This window comes from Pristiophorus japonicus, unplaced genomic scaffold (genome assembly GCF_044704955.1).
Source record: "Pristiophorus japonicus isolate sPriJap1 unplaced genomic scaffold, sPriJap1.hap1 HAP1_SCAFFOLD_1248, whole genome shotgun sequence".
Taxonomy (NCBI): Eukaryota; Metazoa; Chordata; class Chondrichthyes; family Pristiophoridae; genus Pristiophorus; species Pristiophorus japonicus.
Genome location: NW_027250913.1, coordinates 53,577 through 75,000, shown reverse-complemented (window position 1 = coordinate 75,000; position 21,424 = coordinate 53,577). Strand labels below are relative to the sequence as shown.

Below are 21,424 nucleotides of genomic sequence, written 5' to 3'. Positions count from 1 at the left end.
GTTGGGGGTAAGGGGAGAAGGTGGGTGGGGTTGGGGGGTAAGGGGAGAAGGTGGGTAGGGTTGGGGGATAGGGCCAGAAGGTGGGTGGGGTTGGGGGGTAAGGGGAGAAGGTGGGTGGGGTTGGGGGGTAAGGGGAGAAGGTGGGTGGGGTTGGGGGGTTCGGGGAGAAGGTGGGTAGGGTTGGGGGTAAGGGCAGAAGGTGGGTGGGGTTGGGGGTAAGGGGAGAAGGTGGGTGTGGTTGGGGATAGGGGCAGAAGGTGGGTGGGGTTGGGGGGTAAGGGGAGAAGGTGGGTGGGGTTGGGGGGTAAGGGGAGAAGGTAGGTAGGGTTGGGGGTAAGGGGAGAAGGTGGGTAGGGTTGGGGGGTTCGGGGAGAAGGTGGGTAGGGTTGGGGGGTTCAAGGAGAAGGTGGGTGGGGTTGGGGTAAGGGGAGAAGGTGGGTGGGGTTGGGGATTGGGAGGCAGGTGGGTGGGGTTGGGGGGTTCGGGGAGAAGGTGGGTAGGGTTGGGGGGTTCGGGGAGAAGGTGGGTAGGGTTGGGGGTAAGGGAAGAAGGTTGGGGGGTAAGGGGAGAAGGTGGGTAGGGTTGGGGGATAGGGCCAGAAGGTGGGTGGGGTTGGGGGGTAAGGGGAGAAGGTGGGTGGGGTTGGGGGGTAAGGGGAGAAGGTGGGTGGGGTTGGGGGGTAAGGGGAGAAGGTGGGTGGGGTTGGGGGGTAAGGGGAGAAGGTGGGTGGGGTTGGGGGGTAAGGGGAGAAGGTGAGTAGGGTTGGGGGTAAGGGGAGAAGGTGGGTGGGGTTGGGGGGTACGGGGAGAAGGTGGGCGGGGTAGGGGGTAAGGGGAGAAGGTGGGTGGGGTTGGGGGGTACGGGGAGAAGGTGGGTAGGGTTGGGGGTAAGGGGAGAAGGTGGGTGGGGTTTTGGGGGGTAAGGGGAGAAGCTGGGTAGGGTTGGGGGTAAGGGGAGAAGGTGGGTGGGGTTGGGGGTAAGGGGAGAAGGTGGGTGGGGTTGGGGGGTACGGGGAGAAGGTGGGCGGGGTTGGGGGTAAGGGGAGAAGGTGGGTGGGGTTTTGGGGGGTAAGGGGAGAAGCTGGGTAGGGTTGGGGGTAAGGGTAGAAGGTGGGTGGGGTTGGGGCGTACGGGGAGAAGGTGGGTGGGGTTGGGGGGTACGGGGAGAAGGTGGGCGGGGTTGGGGGTAAGGGGAGAAGGTGGGTGGGGTTGGGGGTAAGGGGAGAAGGTGGGTGGGGTTTTGGGGGGTAAGGGGAGAAGCTGGGTAGGGTTGGGGGTAAGGGTAGAAGGTGGGTGGGGTTGGGGCGTACGGGGAGAAGGTGGGTGGGGTTGGGGGGTTCGGGGAGAAGGTGGGTGGGGTTGGGGGGTAAGGGGAGAAGGTGGGTGGGGTTGGGGGGTAAGGGGAGAAGGTGGGTGGGGTTGGGGGGTTCGGGGAGAAGGTGGGTGGGGTTGGGGGGTAAGCGGAGAAGGTGGGTGGGGTTGGGGGGTAAGGGGAGAAGGTGGGTGGGGTTGGGGGGTAAGGGGAGAAGGTGGGTGGGGTTGGGGGGTAAGGGGAGAAGGTGGGTGGGGTTGGGGGGTAAGGGGAGAAGGTGGGTGGGGTTGGGGGGTAAGCGGAGAAGGTGGGTGGGGTTGGGGGGTAAGGGGAGAAGGTGGGTGGGGTTGGGGGGTTCGGGGAGAAGGTGGGTGGGGTTGGGGGGTAAGGGGAGAAGGTGGGTGGGGTTGGGGGGTAAGGGGAGAAGGTGGGTGGGGTTGGGGGGTAAGGGGAGAAGGTGGGTGGGGTTGGGGGTTGGGAGACAGATGGTGTTGGGGCACAAGATGGGGAGGAGGTGAAGGTTCACTAGACGAGGAACCAGTGGGTTTGGCCCAGTGCCCCCTGCTCCGGGTGCGCGCGTTGAACACGGGGGTGAATCGAGCCACGGTGCCCCACCCACCCCTCCCTCTGCCCCCCCCCCTGGCGATATCACACTCACGGCAGAAGTCTTTGGCCCTCCAGGACTGTATGTGAACCCCGGCCTCCTGGCAGGCAGTGGCGTAGGCTTGTAGGCCGTCGCACAGTGTCTCGGAGTCCCCCTCGGCCACACACAGGTCGTACAGGCAGTTGTCAAAGAACTGGTCAGGGCTCACCGTCGCATGGCAGGCGGCCAGGGGCCCTCCGGCCTGCTTTATGAAGCCGCACTTGTCGGCCTTGCTGTAGGCCGCCGTCTTGTCCGCCCCGCACGTGGGGCAGTTCGCCCCACAGCCGTCGTTGCACTGGGCGCCCTCGACAAACACCTTCCAGCCGGCCCCGAACTCCGTCACGTCGGATGTCTTTGTTCCGCCAGGCAGGGTGAGCTCGTCGGTCTTGTGCCCGTTGTAGTTGCCGCACAGGCCTCCCACTTTGCCCTGGTAGGTGCTGGGGACCGAGAGGGCCACGTAGTACTTGGCATCGTATGTCACCTTCAGCCCAAACTCTGCACGCAGCACCAACTTATTCCCTTCCTGGGCCACCTTGACTCTCCCGCAACGCAGCTGGAAGGGCAGGTTGAACAATTCTCCGTCCACCTGGGTGCAACGAAAGGGCTCAGTTAGACAACGCCAGCAACGGTCTAAGGTGGATAAATGTGAGGTTCTCCACTTTGGGGGCAAAAACAGGAAGGCAGAATGGCGGCAGATTAGGAAAAGGGGAGGTGCAATGAGACCTGGGTGTCATGGTACATCAGTCATTGAAGGTTGGCATGCAGGTACAGCAGGCGGTGAAGAAGGCAAATGGTATGTTGGCCTTCATAGCGAGAGGATTTGAGTATAGGAGCAGGGAGGTGTTGCTACAGTTGTACAGGGCCTTGGTGAGGCCTCACCTGGAGTATTGTGTACAGTTTTGGTCTCCTAATCTGAGGAAGGACGTTCTTGCTATTGAGGGAGTGCAGCGAAGGTTCACCAGACTGATTCCCGGGATGGCAGGACTGACATATGAGGAGAGACTGGATCGACTGGGCTTATATTCACTGGAATTTAGAAGAATGAGAGGGGATCTCATAGAAACATATAAAATTCTGACGGGACTGGACAGGTTAGATGCAGGAAGAATGTTCCCGATGTTGGGGAAGTCCAGAACCAGGGGTCACAGTCTAAGGATAAGGGGTAAGCCATTTAGGACCGAGATGAGGAGAAACTTCTTCACCCAGAGAGTGGTGAACCTGTGGAATTCTCTACCACAGAAAGTTGTTGGGACCAGTTCGTTGGATATATTCAAAAGGGAGTTAGATGTGGGCCTTACGGCTAAAGGGATCAAGGTGTATGGAGAGAAAGCAGGAATGGGGTCCTCAGGGAATGATCAGCCATGATCATATTGAATGGTGGTGCAGGCTCGAAGGGCCGAATGGCCTACTCCTGCATCTATTGTCTGTGTTTCTATGTTACAGAAATAGACAGTTTCTTAACCGATAAGGGGATAAGGGGGCGGGCGGGGAAGTGGAGCTGTGTCCATGATGGGATCAGCCATGATGGTATTAAATGGCGGAGCAGGCCCGAGGGGCCGAATGGCCCACTCCTGCTCCTGTTTCTGATGTTCTGATGATAAATTCTTGGGGCATTAAGGGAATCGAGGGATCGAGTGTGAAAGTGGATTTGAGGGAGATGAGGAGCCGTGATGTTGTTGAATGGTGGAGCGGGCTCGAGGGGCCGAATGGCCGAATCCTCTTCCTCGTGAGCGGCCGGAACAGTTGAGATAATCTGCTGACCCCTGCCCTCCCGCAGACTGACCTTGACCTTCCATCTCACGCCTTGCTCCAGCGAGAAGCGGTGTCCGTAGAGGTGGACGACGACCAGCCGAGTAACCGCCACTCTGCCGTTGCCCCACTTGACGTTCTCCACCTGGACGGCAAAGTCCTGGAGGCCGGGGGCCCGAGCCACCAGCTTGCTGAGGGTGTAGGTGCAGGTGCCCTGGAAGTCAAACCTCAGCCCGTCGAAGGTGGTGTAGTGGGGGTCTCCCGAGGCCACGCACTGGGCGTGGCCGGAGGGGCGGCAGGCCCGCACGCCCCCGCTGACCGCGCAATGCTCGCCGGCACGGCAGCCCCCCGCCGGCGCGCACTCCAGACGCCCGTCGCCCCGGCAAACGCAGCGTTGCTCGCAACCGCCGTCGCGGTAGAAGACCTCGTCCTTCTGGCGGTACACGCCCCCGTCCGCGCAGCCGCACTGCGACAGCGGGACGCACTGCTCGCCGCTCAGCAGGTAGCCGTCGTCGCACTGGCACGCCTCCTTGCAGGGCGCCCGGCAGCCAGGCGGGGACGTCAAGCCGTAGCAGGTGGGCGGGCAGCCAGTGCCACACAGCTGGTAGTGGGCATGTTCCGGGCAAACAGCAGCTGCAACAGGGGGAAAGGTCAGCGAGAACACAGCGACACGTTAGCGACACATTGGCGTGGCAAAAACCCCCCCCCCCGCGCCCCCCCGGCCTGTCCCCCGCGCCCCCAGGATCCGTACCAACCAGACCCGGGAAGATTTTCAGCCCGGGAGCCAAGCCCAAACAGCGGAAGGAGCTGTGCGGGCAAACCAGACTCCCCCACTCCCACCCGTCCCTTCTGCGGCAGAGACCGTCGGTCCCACATTGGGGCTCCGCGGTTACCCGGGGAACCCAGTGTTAGTGCGGGCGCACGTCTTCCTCGCTTCCGACGGACCGCCTGACAGAAGAGGGGGAGGTGTCAGGAGGGGACGTACTTGCGTTGGAGGTAAGTTCACGAGAAGGCTCACGAGGTGGGCCAATAACGTGTGGTGTGAAAAGCCTCTGGAGAAACCAACGGCACTCAAATCTGTCCGATGCCCCTGGACCTGATGGTCGACAAGCTCGGGTTCAAACAGGGGGGGGGGGTTGAAACACGGACTTCAAGGAACCACAGAACGGGCACAGCCCAGGAGGCCGCCATTCCGCCCCTCGAGCCCGTGACGGCTCTCTGCAAGGGCACCTCAGCCAGTCCCACTCCCCCCGCCCTCTCCCCGGAGCCCGGTACATCTCCCTCCTTCAGGGACGTATCCGACTCCCCTTCTGAAAGCCATGATTGAGTCTGCCTCCCCCACCCTCTCAGGCAGCGCAGTCCCGATCCTAAACACTCGCTGCGTAAAAACACGTTTCTCCTCCGGCCAATCGCCTTAAATCTCTGTCCTCCGGTTCTCCACCCTTCCACCAATGGGGAACAGTTTCTCTCTCGATCCACTCTGTCCAGATCCCTCGTGATAGTGAGCACCTCGATCAAATCTCCACTCAACCCTCTCTGCTCCTCGGCAAACAACCCCCGGCTTCTCCAGTCTCCCCCCGTCACTGAAGTTCCCCCATCCCCCCGGGACCGTCCTGGTCAATCTCCCTCTCCGCTCCAGCGAGAGCAACCCCCAGTCTCCCCACCTCACCGAAGCCGCATCAACCCAGCCCCCCCGCGCCACCCGTTTCCGGCCGAGCGATTTCCCCCCCGCGGACCCTTCCCCCCGACTTACGGCAGAACTTGTCGGTCCTCCAGGGGTGGACGGTGGCTCCGGCCTGCTGGCAGGCCGCGGTGTAGAGTCCCAGGGCGTCGCAGAGGGTGCGGCGGAGCCCGCGGAAGTGGCAGACGTCGTACAGGCAGTCCCGGAAGAAGCGGGCGTGCTCCACGGCGGCGTGGCAGTCCCGGAAGGGCCCGGTGGGGCTGCTGACCAGGCCGCAGTGCGTGTCCCGGCTGTACTCGGCCTCCTCGCCCCTGGCGCAGGCCGGGCACGCCGCCCCGCAGCCCGAGACGCAGCCGGGCCGGTCCGCCGCCTTCCAGCCGGCCCCGAAGACGTCCGGAGCGACGGGCGCCCGGCCCCCGGGCAGCCGCAGCTCACCGTCCGACTTGCCGTCGAAGTTGCCGCAGAGTCCGCACACGGCGCCGCCGTAGGTGGCCGGCAGCGTCACGCTGACGTGACTCTGCCAGTCAAAGGTCACCGTCAGGCCAAAGTCCGTCTGCACCACTCCTGTCCAGCCGCTGCTGTAGGCGGAGATCCGGTCCGTGTCCAGGTAAAACGGCAGCGTGGCCAACAGACCATTCACCTGGGCAAAAAGGAGGGACAGAAGGACATGAGAATTAGGACCAGGAGTAGGCCATCGAGCCCCTCGAGCCTGCTCCGCCATTCAACAAGATCATGGCTGATCTGGCCGTGGACTCAGCTCCACTTACCCGCCCTCTCCCCGTAACCCTTAATTCCTTATTGGTTAAAAATCTATCTATCTGTGACTTGAATACATTCAATGAGCTAGCCTCAACTGCTTCCTTGGGCAGAGAATTCCACAGATTCACAACCCTCTGGGAGAAGAAATTCCTTCTCAACTCGGTTTTAAATTGGCTCCCCCGTATTTTGAGGCTGTGCCCCCTAGTTCTAGTCTCCCCGACCAGTGGAAACAACCTCTCTGCCTCTATCTTGTCTATCCCTTTCATTATTTTAAATGTTTCTATAAGATCACCCCCTCATCCTTCTGAACTCCAACGAGTAAAGACCCAGTCTACTCAATCTATCATCATAAGGTAACCCCCTCATCTCCGGAATCAGCCTAGTGAATCGTCTCTGTACCCCCTCCAAAGCTAGTATATCCTTCCTTAAGTAAGGTGACCAAAACTGCACGCAGTACTCCAGGTGCAGCCTCACCAATACCCTGTACAGTTGCAGCAGGACCTCCCTGCTTTTGTACTCCATCCCTCTCGCAATGAAGGCCAACATTCCATTAACTTACTGACACATGCCGGTGTAAGATCCTACAAATCCCCCGGGAGGACAGACGCACCAACGTTAGCGTCCTCGATCAGGCCCAACATCCCCAGCATCGAAGCACTGACCACACTCGACCAGCTCCGCTGGGCAGGGCCACATTGTCCGCATGTCCCCCAGACACGAGACTCCCCAAAGCAAGCGCTCTACTCGGAACTCCTTCACGGCAAACGGGCAGAGGAAACGTTACAAGGGACCACCCTCAAAGCCTCCCTGATAAAGTGCAACATCCCCACCGACACCTGGGAGTCCCTGGGCCCAAAGACCAGTCCGCCCTAAGTGGAGGAAGTGCATCCGGGAGGGGGCGCTGAGCACCTCGAGTCTCGTCGCCGAGAGCGTGCAGAAACCAAGCGCAGGCAGCGGAAGGAGCGTGCGGCAAACCAGTCCCACCCTCCCCTTCCCTCAACGTCTATCTGTCCCACCCTCCCCTTCCCTCAACGTCTATCTGTCCCACCCTCCCCTTCCCTCAACGTCTATCTGTCCCACCCTCCCCTTCCCTCAACGTCTGTCTGTCCCACCCTCCCCTTCCCTCAACGTCTATCTGTCCCACCTGTGACAGGGACTGTGGTTCCAGTATTGGACTGTTCAGCCACCTCAGGACTCGTGTTAAGAGTGGAGGCAAGTCTTCCTCGATTCCGAGGGACTGCCTATGGTGATGATTAAGAAGGAGACAGATAGATTTCTAGAAACAAAAGGCATCAAGGGGTACGGGGAGAAAGCGGGAATGTGGTGTTGGGATAGAGGATCAGCCATGATCATATTGAATGGTGCAGGCTCGAGGGGCCGAATGGCCTACTCCTGCACCTATTTTCTATGTTTCTATAGGATTGGGGGTAATGTATTGGCATGGATTGAAAATTGGTTAACGGACAGGAAACAGAGAGTAGGAATAAACGGGTCTTTATCGGGGTGGCGGGCAGTGATTAGTGGGGTACTGCAGGGATCAGTGCTGGGGCCCCAGCTATTTACAATATATATAAATGATTTGGATGAGGGAACCAATTGTAATATTTCCAAGTTTGCTGATGACACAAAACTCGGTGGGATTGTGAGTTGTGAGGAGGATGTAAAGATGCTGCAAGGCGATTTAGATCGGTTAAGTGAGTGGGCAAACACATGGCAGATGCAGTATAACGTGGATAAATGTGACGTTATCCACTTTGGTAGGAAAAACATAAGGACAAAGTATTATTGAAATGGTGATAGCTTGGGAAGTGTGGATGTACAGCGGGACCTGGGTGTCCTTGTACACCAGTCAGTTTGAAAGCAAACATGCCGGGGCAGCAAGCAGTTAGGAAGGCCAAGGGTATGTTGGCCTTCATTGCAAGAGGGTTTGAGTACAGGAGCAAGGATGTCTTACTCCAGTTATACAGGGCCTTTGTGAGACCACACCTGGAGTATTGTGTGCAGTTTTGGTCTCCTTACCTAAGGAAGGATATACTTGCCACAGAGGGAGTGCAGCGAAGGTTCACCAGACTGATTCCCGGGATGACAGGACTGTCGGTATGAGGAGAGATTGGGTCGACTGGGCCTGTATTCACTGGGGTTTAGAAGAATGAGAGGGGATCTCATTGAAAGGTATAAAATTCTGACAGGGTTGGACAGACTGGATGTGGGGAGGGTGTTTCCCCGGGGCTGGGAAGTCTAGAACAAGGAGTCACAGCCTCAGGATACGGGTGGGGGGGGGAAATTTAGGACCGGGATGAGGAGAAACGTTCTCACTCCGAGGGTGGGATTGCTGACTACTGCTGCTATTTTCTAAGTTATTATGTGAGGCGTTTAACTGGAGTATTATGAGATTATAAAATTGAACACTGTATTGTATGCCCCTGTTAGGATGCTCACAGGTCTGTTGAGTTGGGAGAGGCTCAGCCAGTCACGTGCAGGAAGATATCGATGGACTGGTCAGGTGGGCAGAGCGGTGGCAAATGGAGTTCAATCTGGAGAAGTGTGAGGTAATGCATTTGGGGAGGGCTAACAAGGCAAGGAATACACATTAAATGGTCGGATACTGAGAAGTGTCGAGGAACAGAGAGACCTTGGAGTGCAGGTCCACAGATCTCTGAAGGTAGCAGGCCAGGTCGATAAGGTGGTTAAGAAGGCAAACGGAATACTTGCCTTTATTGGCCGAGGCATGGAATACAAGAGCAGGGAGGTTATGGTTGAACTGTGTAAAACACTGGTTAGGCCACAGCTGGAGTACTGCGTGCAGTTCTGGTCACCACATTACAGGAAGGATGTGATTGCACTGGAGAGGGTACAGAGGAGATTTACCAGGATGTTGCACTGGAGAGGGTACAGAGGAGATTTACCAGGATGTTGCACTGGAGAGGGTACAGAGGAAATTTACCAGGATGTTGCACTGGAGAGGGTACAGAGGAGATTTACCAGGATGTTGCACTGGAGAGGGTACAGAGGATATTTACCAGGATGTTGCACGTGAGAGGGTACAGAGGAGATTTGCCAGGATGTTGCACTGGAGACGGTACAGAGGAGATTTACCAGGATGTTGCACTGGAGAGGGTACAGGGGAGATTTACCAGGATGTTGCACGGGAGAGGGTACAGAGGGGATTTACCAGGATGTTGCACTAGAGAGGGTGCAGAGGAGATTTACCAGGATGTTGCACTGGAGAGGGTACAGAGGAGATTTACCAGGATGTCGCACTGGAGAGGGTACAGAGGAGATTTACCAGGATGTTGCACTGGAGAGGGTACAGAGGAGATTTACCAGGATGTTGCACTGGAGAGGGTACAGAGGAGATTTACCAGGATGTTGCACTGGAGAGGGTACAGAGGAGATTTACCAGGATGTTGCACTGGAGAGGGTACAGAGGAGATTTACCAGGATGTTGCACTGGAGAGGGTACAGAGGAGATTTACCAGGATGTTGCACTGGAGAGGGTACAGAGGAGATTTACCAGGATGTTGCACTGGAGAGGGTACAGAAGAGATTTACCAGGATGTTGCACTGGAGAGGGTGCAGAGGAGATTTACCAGGATGTTGCACTGGAGAGGGTACAGAGGAGATTTACCAGGATGTTGCACTGGAGAGGGTACAGAGGAGATTTACCAGGATGTTGCACTGGAGAGGGTACAGAGGAGATTTACCAGGATGTTGCACTGGAGAGGGACAGAGGAGATTTACCAGGATGTTTCAGGACTGGAGAATTTTAGCGATGAGGAAAGATTGGATAGGCTGGGGTTGTTTTCTGTGGAACAGAGGAGGCTGAGGGGAGACCTGATTGAGGTGTATAAAATGATGAGGGGCCTGGATAGAGTGGATAGGACGGACCTGTTTCCCTTGGCAGAGGGGTCAACAACCAGGGGGCAGAGATTGAAAGTAATTGGGGGGAGGTTTAGAGGGGGTTTGAGGGGAAATGTCTTCACCCAGAGGGTGGTGGGGGTCTGGGGGGGAACTCACTGCCTGAAAGGGTGGTAGAGGCAGAAACCCTCACCACATTTGGATGTACACTTGAAGTGCTGTAACCTGCAGGGCTACGGACCGAGAGCGGGAAAGTGGGATTAGGCTGGGTAGCTCTTGGTCGGCCGGCACAACACGGACACGATGGGCCGAATGGACTCCCTCTGTGCTGTAAACTTTTCTGATTCTATGAAGACTCAATAAAACCCCGGTCCAGTTAGTTCGGGGAATCCACGATGGGGCAGGTGGTTGTGAGCCTGGTGGATGAACCGGTAATGTGTGATTGTTAAACCTTTGCTAATAAACCAACTAATTCTTAATAGCAATGTGTTGCTGTGGATTCTTAGCAAAGAACTATGAAGTAAAAGAGAACTTAGGGACAGGTGACCTAAAGCTGGGTCACAGAGGTGGGTTTTAAGGAGCGTATTGAAGGAGGAGAGAGAGGCGGAGAGGTTTAGGGAGGGAGTTCCAGAGCTTGGGGCTCAGGCAGCTGAAGGCACAGCCACCGATGGTGGAGCGATTATAATCAGGGATGGTCAGGAGGGCAGAATTAGAGGGGCGCAGAGATCTCGGGGGGGGGGGGAGTTACAGACATAGGGAGGGGTGTAGCGACTGGAGGGGGTTACAGAGATAGGGAGGGGTGTAGGGGCTGGAGGGGGTTACAGAGATCGGGAGGGGTGTAGGGGCTGGAGGGAGTTACAGAGATAGGGAGGGGTGTAGGGGCTGGAGGGGTTACAGAGATAGGGAGGGGTGTAGGGGCTGGAGAGGGTTACAGAGATAGGGAGGGGTGTAGGGGCTGGAGGGGGTTACAGAGATAGGGAGGGGTGTAGGGGCTGGAGGAGGTTACAGAGATAGGGAGGGGTGTAGGGGCTGGAGGGGGTTACAGAGATAGGGAGTGGTGTAGGGGCTGGAGGGGGTTACAGAGATAGGGAGGGGTGTAGGGGCTGGAGAGGGTTACAGAGATAGGGAGGGGTGTAGGGGCTGGAGGAGGTTACAGAGATAGGGAGGGGTGTAGGGGCTGGAGGGGGTTACAGAGATAGGGAGGGGTGTAGGGGCTGGAGGGGGTTACAGAGATAGGGAGGGGTGTAGGGGCTGGAGAGGGTTACAGAGATAGGGAGGGGTGTAGGGGCTGGAGGAGATTACAGAGATAGGGAGGGGTGTAGGGGCTGGAGGGGTTTACAGAGATAGGGAGTGGTGTAGGGGCTGGAGGGGGTTACAGAGATAGGGAGGGGTGTAGGGGCTGGAGGGGGTTACAGAGATAGGGAGGGGTGTAGGGGCTGGAGGGGGTTACAGTGATAGGGAGGGGTGTAGGGGCTGGAGGGGATTACAGAGATAGGGAGGGGTGTAGGGGCTGGAGGAGGTTACAGAGATAGGGAGGGGTGTAGGGGCTGGAGGGGGTTACAGAGATAGGGAGGGGTGTAGGGGCTGGAGGGGGTTACAGAGATAGGGAGGGGTGTAGGGGCTGGAGAGGGTTACAGAGATAGGGAGGGGTGTAGGGGCTGGAGGAGGTTACAGAGATAGGGAGGGGTGTAGGGGCTGGAGGGGGTTACAGAGATAGGGAGGGGTGTAGGGGCTGGAGGGGGTTACAGAGATAGGGAGGGGTGTAGGGGCTGGAGGAGGTTACAGAGATAGGGAGGGGTGTAGGGGCTGGAGGGGGTTACAGAGATAGGGAGGGGTGTAGGGGCTGGAGGGGGTTACAGAGATAGGGAGGAGTGTTGGGAGACCATGGACGGATTTGTAAACAAGGATGAGAGGGTGGGTTTGGGGGATTTGGGGAGAGGGTGGGTTTTGGGGTATGGGGAGAGGGTGGGTTGGGGGGACTTGGGGAGAGGGTGGGTTGGGGGGACTTGGGGAGAGGGTGGGTTGGGGGGTATGGGGAGAGGGTGGGGTTGGGGGACTTGGGGAGAGGGTGGGTTGGGGGGACTTGGGGAGAGGGTGGGTTGGGGGGTATGGGGAGAGGGTGGGGTTGGGGGACTTGGGGAGAGGGTGGGTTGGGGGGACTTGGGGAGAGGGTGGGTTGGGGGGACTTGGGGAGAGGGTGGGTTGGGGGGTATGGGGAGGGGGTGGGTTTGGGGGACGGGGAGACGGTGGGTTTGGGTGACTTGGGGAGAGAGTGGGTTGGGGGGTATGGGGAGAGGGTGGGTTGGGGGGACTTGGGGAGAGGGTGAGTTTGGGAGACTTGGGGAGAGGGTGGGTTGGGGGGACTTGGGGAGAGGGTGAGTTTGGGAGACTTGGGGAGAGGGTGGGTTGGGGGGACTTGGGGAGAGGGTGAGTTTGGGAGACTTGGGGAGAGGGTGGGTTGGGGGACTTGGGGAGAGGGTGGGTTGGGGGGTATGGGGAGAGGGTGGGTTGGGGGGTATGGGGAGAGGGTGGGTTGGGGGGGTATAGGGAGTGGGTGGGTTGGGGGGTATGGGGAGAGGGTGGGTTGGGTGGTATGGGGAGAGGGTGGGTTGGGGGGTATGGGGAGAGGGTGGGTTGGGGTGTATGGGGAGAGGGTGGGTTGGGGGGGTATGGGGAGAGGGTGGGTTGGGGATATGGGGAGAGGGTGGGTTGGGGGTATGGGGAGAGGGTGGGTTGGGGGGTATGGGGAGAGGGTGGGTTGGGGGGTATGGGGAGAGGGTGGGTTGGGGGGACTTGGGGAGAGGGTGGGTTGGGGGGTATGGGGAGAGGGTGGGTTGGGGGGACTTGGGGAGAGGGTGGGTTGGGGGGTATGGGGAGAGGGTGGGTTGGGGAGACTTGGGGAGAGGATGGGTTGGGGGGACTTGGGGAGAGGGTGGGTTGGGGGGTATGGGGAGAGGGTGGGTTGGGGGGACTTGGGGAGAGGGTGGGTTGGGGGGTATGGGGAGAGGGTGGGTTGGGGGGTATGGGGAGAGGGTGGGTTGGGGGGACTTGAGGAGAGGGTGGGGTTTGGGGGACTTGGGGAGAGGGTGGTTTGGGGGGTATGGGGAGAGAGTGGGTTGGGGGGACTTGGGGAGAGGGTGGTTTGGGGGACTTGGGGAGAGGGTGGGTTGGGGGGTATGGGGAGAGGGTGGGTTTGGGGGGTATGGGGAGAGGGTGGGTTGGGGGGTATGGGGAGAGGGTGGGTTTGGGCGACTTGGCGAGACGGTGGGTTGGGGGGTATGGGGAGAGGGTGGGGTTTGGGGGGTATGGGGAGAGGGTGGGTTGGGGGGTATGGGGAGAGGGTGGGTTGCGGGGTATGGGGAGTGGGTGGGTTGGGGGGACTTGGGGAGAGGGTGGGTTGGGGGGTATGGGGAGACGGTGGGTTGGGGGGTATGGGGAGAGGGTGGGTTGGGGGGACTTGGGGAGAGGGTTTGTTGGGGGGACTTGGGGAGAGGGTGGGGTTTGGGGGACTTGGGGAGACAGTGGGTTGGGGGATATGGGGAGAGGGTGGGTTGGGGAGACTTGGGGAGAGGGTGGGTTGGGGGGACTTGGGGAGAGGGTGGGTTGGGGGTATGGGGAGACGGTGGGTTGGGGGGACTTGGGGAGAGGGTGGGTTGGGGGGTATGGGGAGAGGGTGGGTTGGGGGGTATGGGGAGAGGGTGGGTTGGGAGACTTGGGGAGAGGGTGGGTTGGGGACTTGGGGAGAGGGTGGGTTGGGGGGACTTGGGGAGAGGGTGGTGTTTGGGGGACTTGGGAGACGGTGGGTTGGGGGATATGGGGAGAGGGTGGGTTGGGGGGACTTGGGGAGAGGGTGGGTTGGGGGGACTTGGGGAGAGGGTGGGTTGGGGGGTATGGGGAGACGGTGGGTTGGGGGGACTTGGGGAGAGGGTAGGTTGGGGGGTATGGGGAGAGGGTGGGTTGGGGGGTATGGGGAGAGGGTGGGTTGGGAGACTTGGGAAGAGAGTGGGTTGGGGACTTGGGGAGAGGGTGGGTTGGGGGGTATGGGGAGAGGGTGGGTTGGGGGGACTTGGGAAGAGGGTGGGTTGGGGGGTATGGGGAGACGGTGGTTTGGGGGTATGGGGAGAGGGTGGGTTGGGGGGACTTGGGGAGAGGGTGGGTTGGGGGGTGTGGGGAGAGGGTGGGTTTGGGGGACTTGGGGAGAGGGTGGGTTGAGGGGTATGGGGAGAGGGTGGGTTTGGGGGACTGGCGAGAGGGTGGGTTGGGGGGTATGGGGAGAGGGTGGGGTTTGGGGGGTATGGGGAGAGGGTGGGTTGGGGGGTATGAGGAGAGGGTGGGTTGGGGGGTATGGGGAGAGGGTGGGTTGGGGGGTATGAGGAGAGGGTGGGTTGGGGGGACTTGGGGAGAGGGTGGGTTGGGGGGTATGGGGAGAGGGTGGGTTGGGGGGACTTGGGGAGAGGGTGGGTTGGGGGGTATGGGGAGACGGTGGGTTGGGGGGTATGGGGAGAGGGTGGGTTGGGGGGACTTGGGGAGAGGGTGGGTTGGGGGGACTTGGGGAGAGGGTGGGGTTTGGGGGACATGGGGAGACGGTGGGTTGGGGGATATGGGGAGAGGGTGGGTTGGGGGGTATGGGGAGAGGGTGGGTTGGGGCGACTTGGGGAGAGGGTGGGTTGGGGGGACTTGGGGAGACGGTGGGTTGGGGGGACTTGGGGAGACGGTGGGTTGGGGGGACTTGGAGAGAGGGTGGGTTGGGGGGTATGGGAGAGGGTGGGTTGGGGGGACTTGGGAGAGGGTGGGTTGGGGGGACTTGGGGAGACGGTGGGTTGGGGGACTTGGGGAGACGGTGGGTTGGGGGACTTGGGGAGAGGTTGGGTTGGGGGGGGTATGGGGAGAGGGTGGGGTTGGGGGGTATGGGGAGAGGGTGGGTTGGGGGACTTGGGGAGAGGGTGGGTTGGGGGGGACGGTGGGTTGGGGGGACTTGGGGAGACGGTGGGTTGGGGGGACTTGGGGAGACGGTGGGTTGGGGGGGGTATGGGAGAGGGTGGGGTTGGGGGGTATGGGGAGAGGGTGGGTTGGGAGACTTGGGGAGAGGGTGGGTTGGGGGGACTTGGGGAGAGGGTGGGTTGTGAGACTTGGGGAGAGGGTGGGTTGGGGGGACTTGGGGAGACGGTGGGTTGGGGGGACTTGGGGAGAGGTTGGGTTGGGGGGGGGGTATGGGGAGAGGGTGGGTTGGGGGGACTTGGGGAGAGGGTGGGTTGGGGGGACTTGGGGAGAGGGTGGGTTGGGGGGACTTGGGGAGAGGTTGGGTTGGGGGGGTATGGGGAGAGGGTGGGGTTGGGGGGTATGGGGAGAGGGTGGGTTGGGGGGTATGGGGAGAGGGTGGGTTGGGGGGTATGGGGAGAGGGTGGGTTGGGGGGTATTGGGGAGAGGGTGGGTTGGGGGGACTTGGGGAGACGGTGGGTTGGGGGGTATGGGGAGAGGGTGGGTTGAGGGGACTTGGGGAGAGGGTGGTTTGGGGGGACTTGGGGAGAGGGTGGGTTGGGGGGACTTGGGGAGAGGGTGGGTTGGGGGGTATGGCGAGAGGGTGGGTTGGGGGGACTTGGGGAGAGGGTGGGTTGGGGGGACTTGGGGAGAGGATGGGTTGGGGGGACTTGGGGAGAGGGTGGGTTGGGGGGTATGGGGAGAGGGTGGGTTGGGGGACTTGGGGAGAGGGTGGGTTGGGGGGTATGGGGAGGGGTGGTTGGGGGTATGGGGAGAGGGTGGGTTGGGGGGACTTGGGGAGAGGGTGGGGTTTGGGGGACTTGGGGAGAGGGTGGTTTGGGGGGTATGGGGAGAGAGTGGGTAGGGGGACTTGGGGAGAGGGTGGTTTGGGGGGACTTGGGGAGAGGGTGGGTTGGGGGGTATGGGGAGAGGGTGGGTTTGGGGGACTTGGGGAGAGGGTGGGTTGGGGGGTATGGGGAGAGGATGGGTTTGGGGGTATGGGGAGAGGGTGGGTTGGGGGGTATGGGGAGAGGGTGGGTTTGGGGGACTTGGCGAGAGGGTGGGTTGGGGGGTATGGGGAGAGGGTGGGGTTTGGGGGGTATGGGGAGAGGGTGGCTTGGGGGGTATTGGGAGAGGGTGGGTTGGGCGGTATGGGGAGAGGGTGGGTTGGGGGGACTTGGGGAGAGGGTGGGTTGGGGGGACTTGGGGAGAGGGTGGGTTGGGGACTTGGGGAGAGGGTGGGTTGGGGGGTATGGGGAGAGGGTGGGTTGGGGGGACTTGGGGAGAGGGTGGGTTGGGGGGTATGGGGAGACGGTGGGTTGGGGGGTATGGGGAGAGGGTGCGTTGGGGGGACTTGGGGAGAGGGTGGGTTGGGGGGACTTGGGGAGAGGGTGGGTTGGGGACTTGGGGAGAGGGTGGGTTGGGGGGACTTGGGGAGAGGGTGGGTTGGGGGGACTTGGGGAGAGGGTGGGGTTTGGGGGACTTGGGGAGACGGTGGGTTGGGGACTTGGGGAGAGGGTGGGTTGGGGGGACTTGGGGAGAGGGTGGGTTGGGGACTTGGGGAGAGGGTGGGTTGGGGGGACTTGGGGAGAGGGTGGGTTGGGGGGACTTGGGGAGAGGGTGGGGTTTGGGGGACTTGGGGAGACGGTGGGTTGGGGGATATGGGGAGAGGGTGGGTTGGGGGGACTTGGGGAGAGGGTGGGTTGGGGGGACTTGGGGAGAGGGTGGGTTGGGGGGTATGGGGAGACGGTGGGTTGGGGGGTATGGGGAGAGGGTGGGTTGGGAGACTTGGGGAGAGGGTGGGTTGGGGGGACTTGCGGAGAGGGTGGGTTGGGGGGTATGGGGAGAGGGTGGGTTGGGGGGACTTGGGGAGAGGGTGGGTTGGGGGGTATGGGGAGAGGGTGGGGTTGGGGGGTATGGGGAGAGGGTGGGTTGGGGGGTATGGGGAGAGGGTAAGTTGGTGGAGTTGGGGAGAGGGTGGGGTTGGGGGGACTTGGGGAGACGGTGGGTTGGGGGGTATGGGGAGAGGGTGGGTTGGGGGGACTTGGGGAGAGGGTGGTTTGGGGGGACTTGGGGAGAGGGTGGGTTGGGGGGACTTGGGGAGAGGGTGGGTTGGGGGGACTTGGGGAGAGGGTGGTTTGGGGGGACTTGGGGAGAGGGTGGGTTGGGGGGACTTGGGGAGTGGGTGGGTTGGGGGGTATGGGGAGAGGGTGGGTTGGGGGGTATGGGGAGAGGGTGGTTTGGGGGGACTTGGGGAGAGGGTGGGTTGGGGGGACTTGGGGAGAGGGTTGGTTGGGGGGACTTGGGGAGAGGGTGGGTTGGGGGGTATGGGGAGAGGGTGGGTTGGGGGGGACTTGGGGAGAGGATGGGTTGGGGGGTATGTGGAGAGGGTGGGTTGGGGGGTATGGGGAGAGGGTGGGTTGGGGGGACTTGGGGAGAGGGTGGGTTGGGGGGACTTGGGGAGAGGGTGGGTTGGGGGGTATGGGGAGAGGGTGGGTTGGGGGGACTTGGGGAGAGGATGGGTTGGGGGGTATGTGGAGAGGGTGGGTTGGGGGGTATGGGGAGAGGGTGGGTTGGGGGGAATGGGGAGAGGGTGGGTTGGGGGGACTTGGGGAGAGGGTGGGTTGCGGGGACTTGGGGAGAGGGTGGGTTGGGGACTTGGGGAGAGGGTGGGTTGGGGGGTATGGGGAGAGGGTGGGTTGGGGGGACTTGGGGAGAGGTTGGGTTGGGGGGTATGGGGAGATGGTGGGTTGGGGGGTATGGGGAGAGGGTGCGTTGGGGGGACTTGGGGAGAGGGTTGGTTGGGGGGACTTGGGGAGAGGGTGGGGTTTGGGGGACTTGGGGAGAGGGTGGGGTTTGGGGGACTTGGGGAGACGGTGGGTTGGGGGATATGGGGAGAGGGTGGGTTGGGGGGACTTGGGAGAGGGTGGGTTGGGGGGACTTGGGGAGAGGGTGGGTTGGGGGGACTTGGGGAGAGTGTGGTTTGGGGGGACTTGGGGAGAGGGTGGGTTGGGGGGTATGGGGAGAGGGTGGGTTGGGGGGTATGGGGAGAGGGTGGGTTGGGAGACTTGGGGAGAGGGTGGGTTGGGGGGACTTGGAGAGAGGGTGGGTTGGGGACTTGGGGAGAGGGTGGGTTGGGGGGTATGGGGAGAGGGTGGGTTGGGGGGACTTGGGGAGAGGGTGGGTTGGGGGGTATGGGGAGACGGTGGGTTGGGGGGTATGGGGAGAGGGTGGGTTGGGGGGACTTGGGGAGAGTGTGGGTTGGGGGGTATGTGGAGATGGTGGGTTTGGGGGACTTGGGGAGAGGGTGGGTTGGGGGGTATGGGGAGAGGGTGGGTTTGGGGGGTATGGGGAGAGGGTGGGTTGGGGGGTATGGGGAGAGGGTGGGGTTTGGGGGACTTGGGGAGAGGGTGGTTTGGGGGGTATGGGGAGAGAGTGGGTTGGGGGGACTTGGGGAGAGGGTGGTTTGGGGGGACTTGGGGAGAGGGTGGGTTGGGGGGTATGGGGAGAGGGTGGGTTTGGGGGACTTGGGGAGAGGGTGGGTTGGGGGGTATGGGGAGAGGGTGGGTTTGGGGGGTAAGGGGAGAGGGTGGGTTGGGGGGTATGGGGAGAGGGTGGGTTTGGGAGACTTGGCGAGAGGGTGGGTTGGGGGGTATGGGGAGAGGGTGGGTTGGGGACACTTGGGGAGAGGGTGGGTTGGGGGGACATGGGGAGAGGGTGGGTTGGGGACTTGGGGAGAGGGTGGGTTGGGGGGTATGGGGAGAGGGTGGGTTGGGGGGACTTGGGGAGAGGGTGGGTTGGGGGGTATGAGGAGCCGGTGGGTTGGGGGGTATGGGGAGAGGGTGGGTTGGGGGGACTTGGGGAGAGGGTGGGTTGGGGGGACTTGGGGAGAGGGTGGGGTTTGGGGGACTTGGGGAGACGGTGGGTTGGGGGGTATGGGGAGACGGTGGGTTGGGGGGACTTGGGGAGAGGGCAGGTTGGGGGGTATGGGGAGATGGTGGGTTGGGGGGACTTGGGGAGAGGGTGGGTTGGGGCGTATGGGGAGAGGGTGGGTTGGGGGGACTTGGGGAGAGTGTGGGTTGGGGGACTTGGGGAGAGGGTGGGTTGGGGGGTATGGGGAGACGGTGGGTTGGGGGGACTTGGGGAGAGGGTGGGTTGGGGGGTATGGGGAGAGGGTGGGTTGGGGGGTATGGGGAGAGGGTGGGTCGGGAGACTTGGGGAGAGGGTGGGCTGGGGGGGCTATGGGGAGAGGGTGGGGTTGGGGGGTATGGGGAGAGGGTGGGTTGGGGGGTATGGGGAGAGAGTGGGTTGGTGGACTTGGGGCGAGGGTGGGGTTGGGGGGACTTGGGGAGACGGTGGGTTGGGGGGTATGGGGAGAGGGTGGGTTGAGGGGTATGGGGAGAGGGTGGGTTGGGGGGACTTGGGGAGAGGGTGGTTTGGGGGGACTTGGGGAGAGGGTGGGTTGGGGGGACTTGGGGAGAGGGTGGGTTGGGGGGTATGGGGAGAGGGTGGGTTGGGGCGTATGGGGAGAGGGTGGTTTGGGGGGACTTGGGGAGAGGGTGGTTTGGGGGGACTTGGGGAGAGGGTGGGTTGGGGGGTATGGGGAGAGGGTGGGTTGGGGGGTATGGGGAGCGGGTGGTTTGGGGGGACTTGGGGAGAGGGTGGGTTGGGGGGTATGGGGAGAAGGTGGGTTGGGGGGTATGGGGAGAGGGTGGGTTGGGGGAACTTGGGGAGACGGTGGGTTGGGGGGTATGGGGAGAGGGTGGGTTGGGGGGACTTGGGGAGAGGGTGGGTTGGGGGGACTTGGGGAGAGGGTGGCTTGGGGAGACTTGGGGAGAGGGTAGGGTTGGGGGGTATGGGGAGAGGGTGGGTTGGGGGGTATGGGGAGAGGGTGGGTTGGGGGGTATGGGGAGAAGGTGGGTTTGGGGGGACTTGGGGAGAGGGTGGGTTGGGGGTATGGGGAGAGGGTGGGTTGGGGGACTTGGGGAGAGGGTGGGTTGGGGGGTATGGGGAGAGGGTGGGTTGGGGGGACTTGGGGAGAGGGTGGGTTGGGGCGACTTGGGGAGAGGGTGGTTTGGGGGGACTTGGGGAGAGGGTGGGTTGGGGGGACTTGGGGAGAGGGTGGGTTGTGGGGACTTGGGGAGAGGGTGGGTTGGGGGGTATGGGGAGAGGGTGGGTTGGGGGGTATGGGGAGAGGGTGGGTTGAAGGGGTATGGGGAGAGGGTGGGTTGGGGGGTATGGGGAGAGGGCGGGTTGGGGGGTATGGGGAGAGGGTGGGTTGGGGGGTATGGGGAGAGGGTGAGTTGGGGGGACTTGGGGAGAGGGTGGGTTGGGGGGACTTGGGGAAAGGGTGGGTTGGGGGGTATGGGGAGAGGGTGGGTTGGGGGGTATGGGGAGAGGGTGGGTTGGGGGGACTTGGGGAGAGGGTGGGTTGGGGGGACGGGGAGAGGGTGGGTTGGGGGGACTTGGGGAGAGGGTGGGTTGGGGGGTATGGGGAGAGGGTGCGTTGGGCGGTATGGGGAGAGGGTGGGTTGGGGGGTATGGGGAGAGGGTGGGTTGGGGGGACTTGGGGAGAGGGTGGGTTGGGGGGACTTGGGGAGAGGGTGGGGTTAGGGGGTATGGGGAGAGAGTGGGTTGGGGGACTTGGGGAGAGGGTGGGTTTGGGGGACTTGGGGAGAGGGTGGGGTTAGGGGGTATGGGGAGAGAGTGGGTTGGGGGGACTTGGGGAGAGGGTGGGTTGGGGGGACTTGGGGAGAGGGTGGGTTGGGGGGACTTGGGGAGAGGGTGGGTTGGGGGGTATGGGGAGAGGGTGGGTTGGGGGGTATGGGGAGAGGGTGGGTTGGGGGGACTTGGGGAGAGGGTGGGCTGGGGGGACTTGGGGAGAGGGTGGGTTGGGGGGTATGGGGAGACGGTGGGTTGGGGGGACTTGGGGAGAGGGTGGGTTGGGGGGTATGGGGAGAGGGTGGGTTGGGGGGACTTGGGGAGAGGGTGGGTTGGGGGGACTTGGGGAGAGGGTGGGTTGGGTGGTAAGGGGAGAGGGTGGGTTGGGGGGTATGGGGAGTGGGTGGGTTGGGGGGACTTGGGGAGAGGGTGGGGTTAGGGGGACTTGGGGAGAGGGTGGGTTGGGGGCTAAGGGGAGAGGGTGCGTTGGGGGGACTTGGGGAGAGGGTGGGTTGGGGGGTAAGGGGAGAGGGTGGGTTGGGGGGACTTGGGGAGAGGGTGGGTTGGGGGGTAAGGGGAGAGGGTGGGTTGGGTGGTAAGGGGAGAGGGTGGGTTGGGGGGACTTGGGGAGAGGGTGGGGTTAGGGGGTATGGGGAGAGGGTGGGTTGGGGGGACTTGGGTGAGGGTGGGTTGGGGGGTAAGGGGTGAGGGTGGGTTGGGGGTTATGGGGAGAGGGTGGGTTGGGGGCACTTGGGGAGAGGGTGGGGTTAGGGGGTATGGAGAGA

At 62.0% G+C, this 21,424-nt stretch overlaps 1 protein-coding gene across 1 annotated transcript in view; it reads right to left on the bottom strand.

Annotated features, from left to right (window-relative positions):
* The window catches only part of LOC139242210 (IgGFc-binding protein-like), a gene marked incomplete at both ends in the record, with an annotated part of 78,573 nt that overhangs the window by 10,847 nt on the left and 46,302 nt on the right, over positions 1–21,424 (bottom strand). The window contains 3 exons of the mRNA XM_070870271.1: positions 1,970–2,540; positions 3,738–4,336; positions 5,457–6,024. Of these exons, the coding sequence (XP_070726372.1) occupies positions 1,970–2,540; positions 3,738–4,336; positions 5,457–6,024 (1,738 nt within the window). The remainder of the gene's footprint in view (positions 1–1,969; positions 2,541–3,737; positions 4,337–5,456; positions 6,025–21,424) is intronic.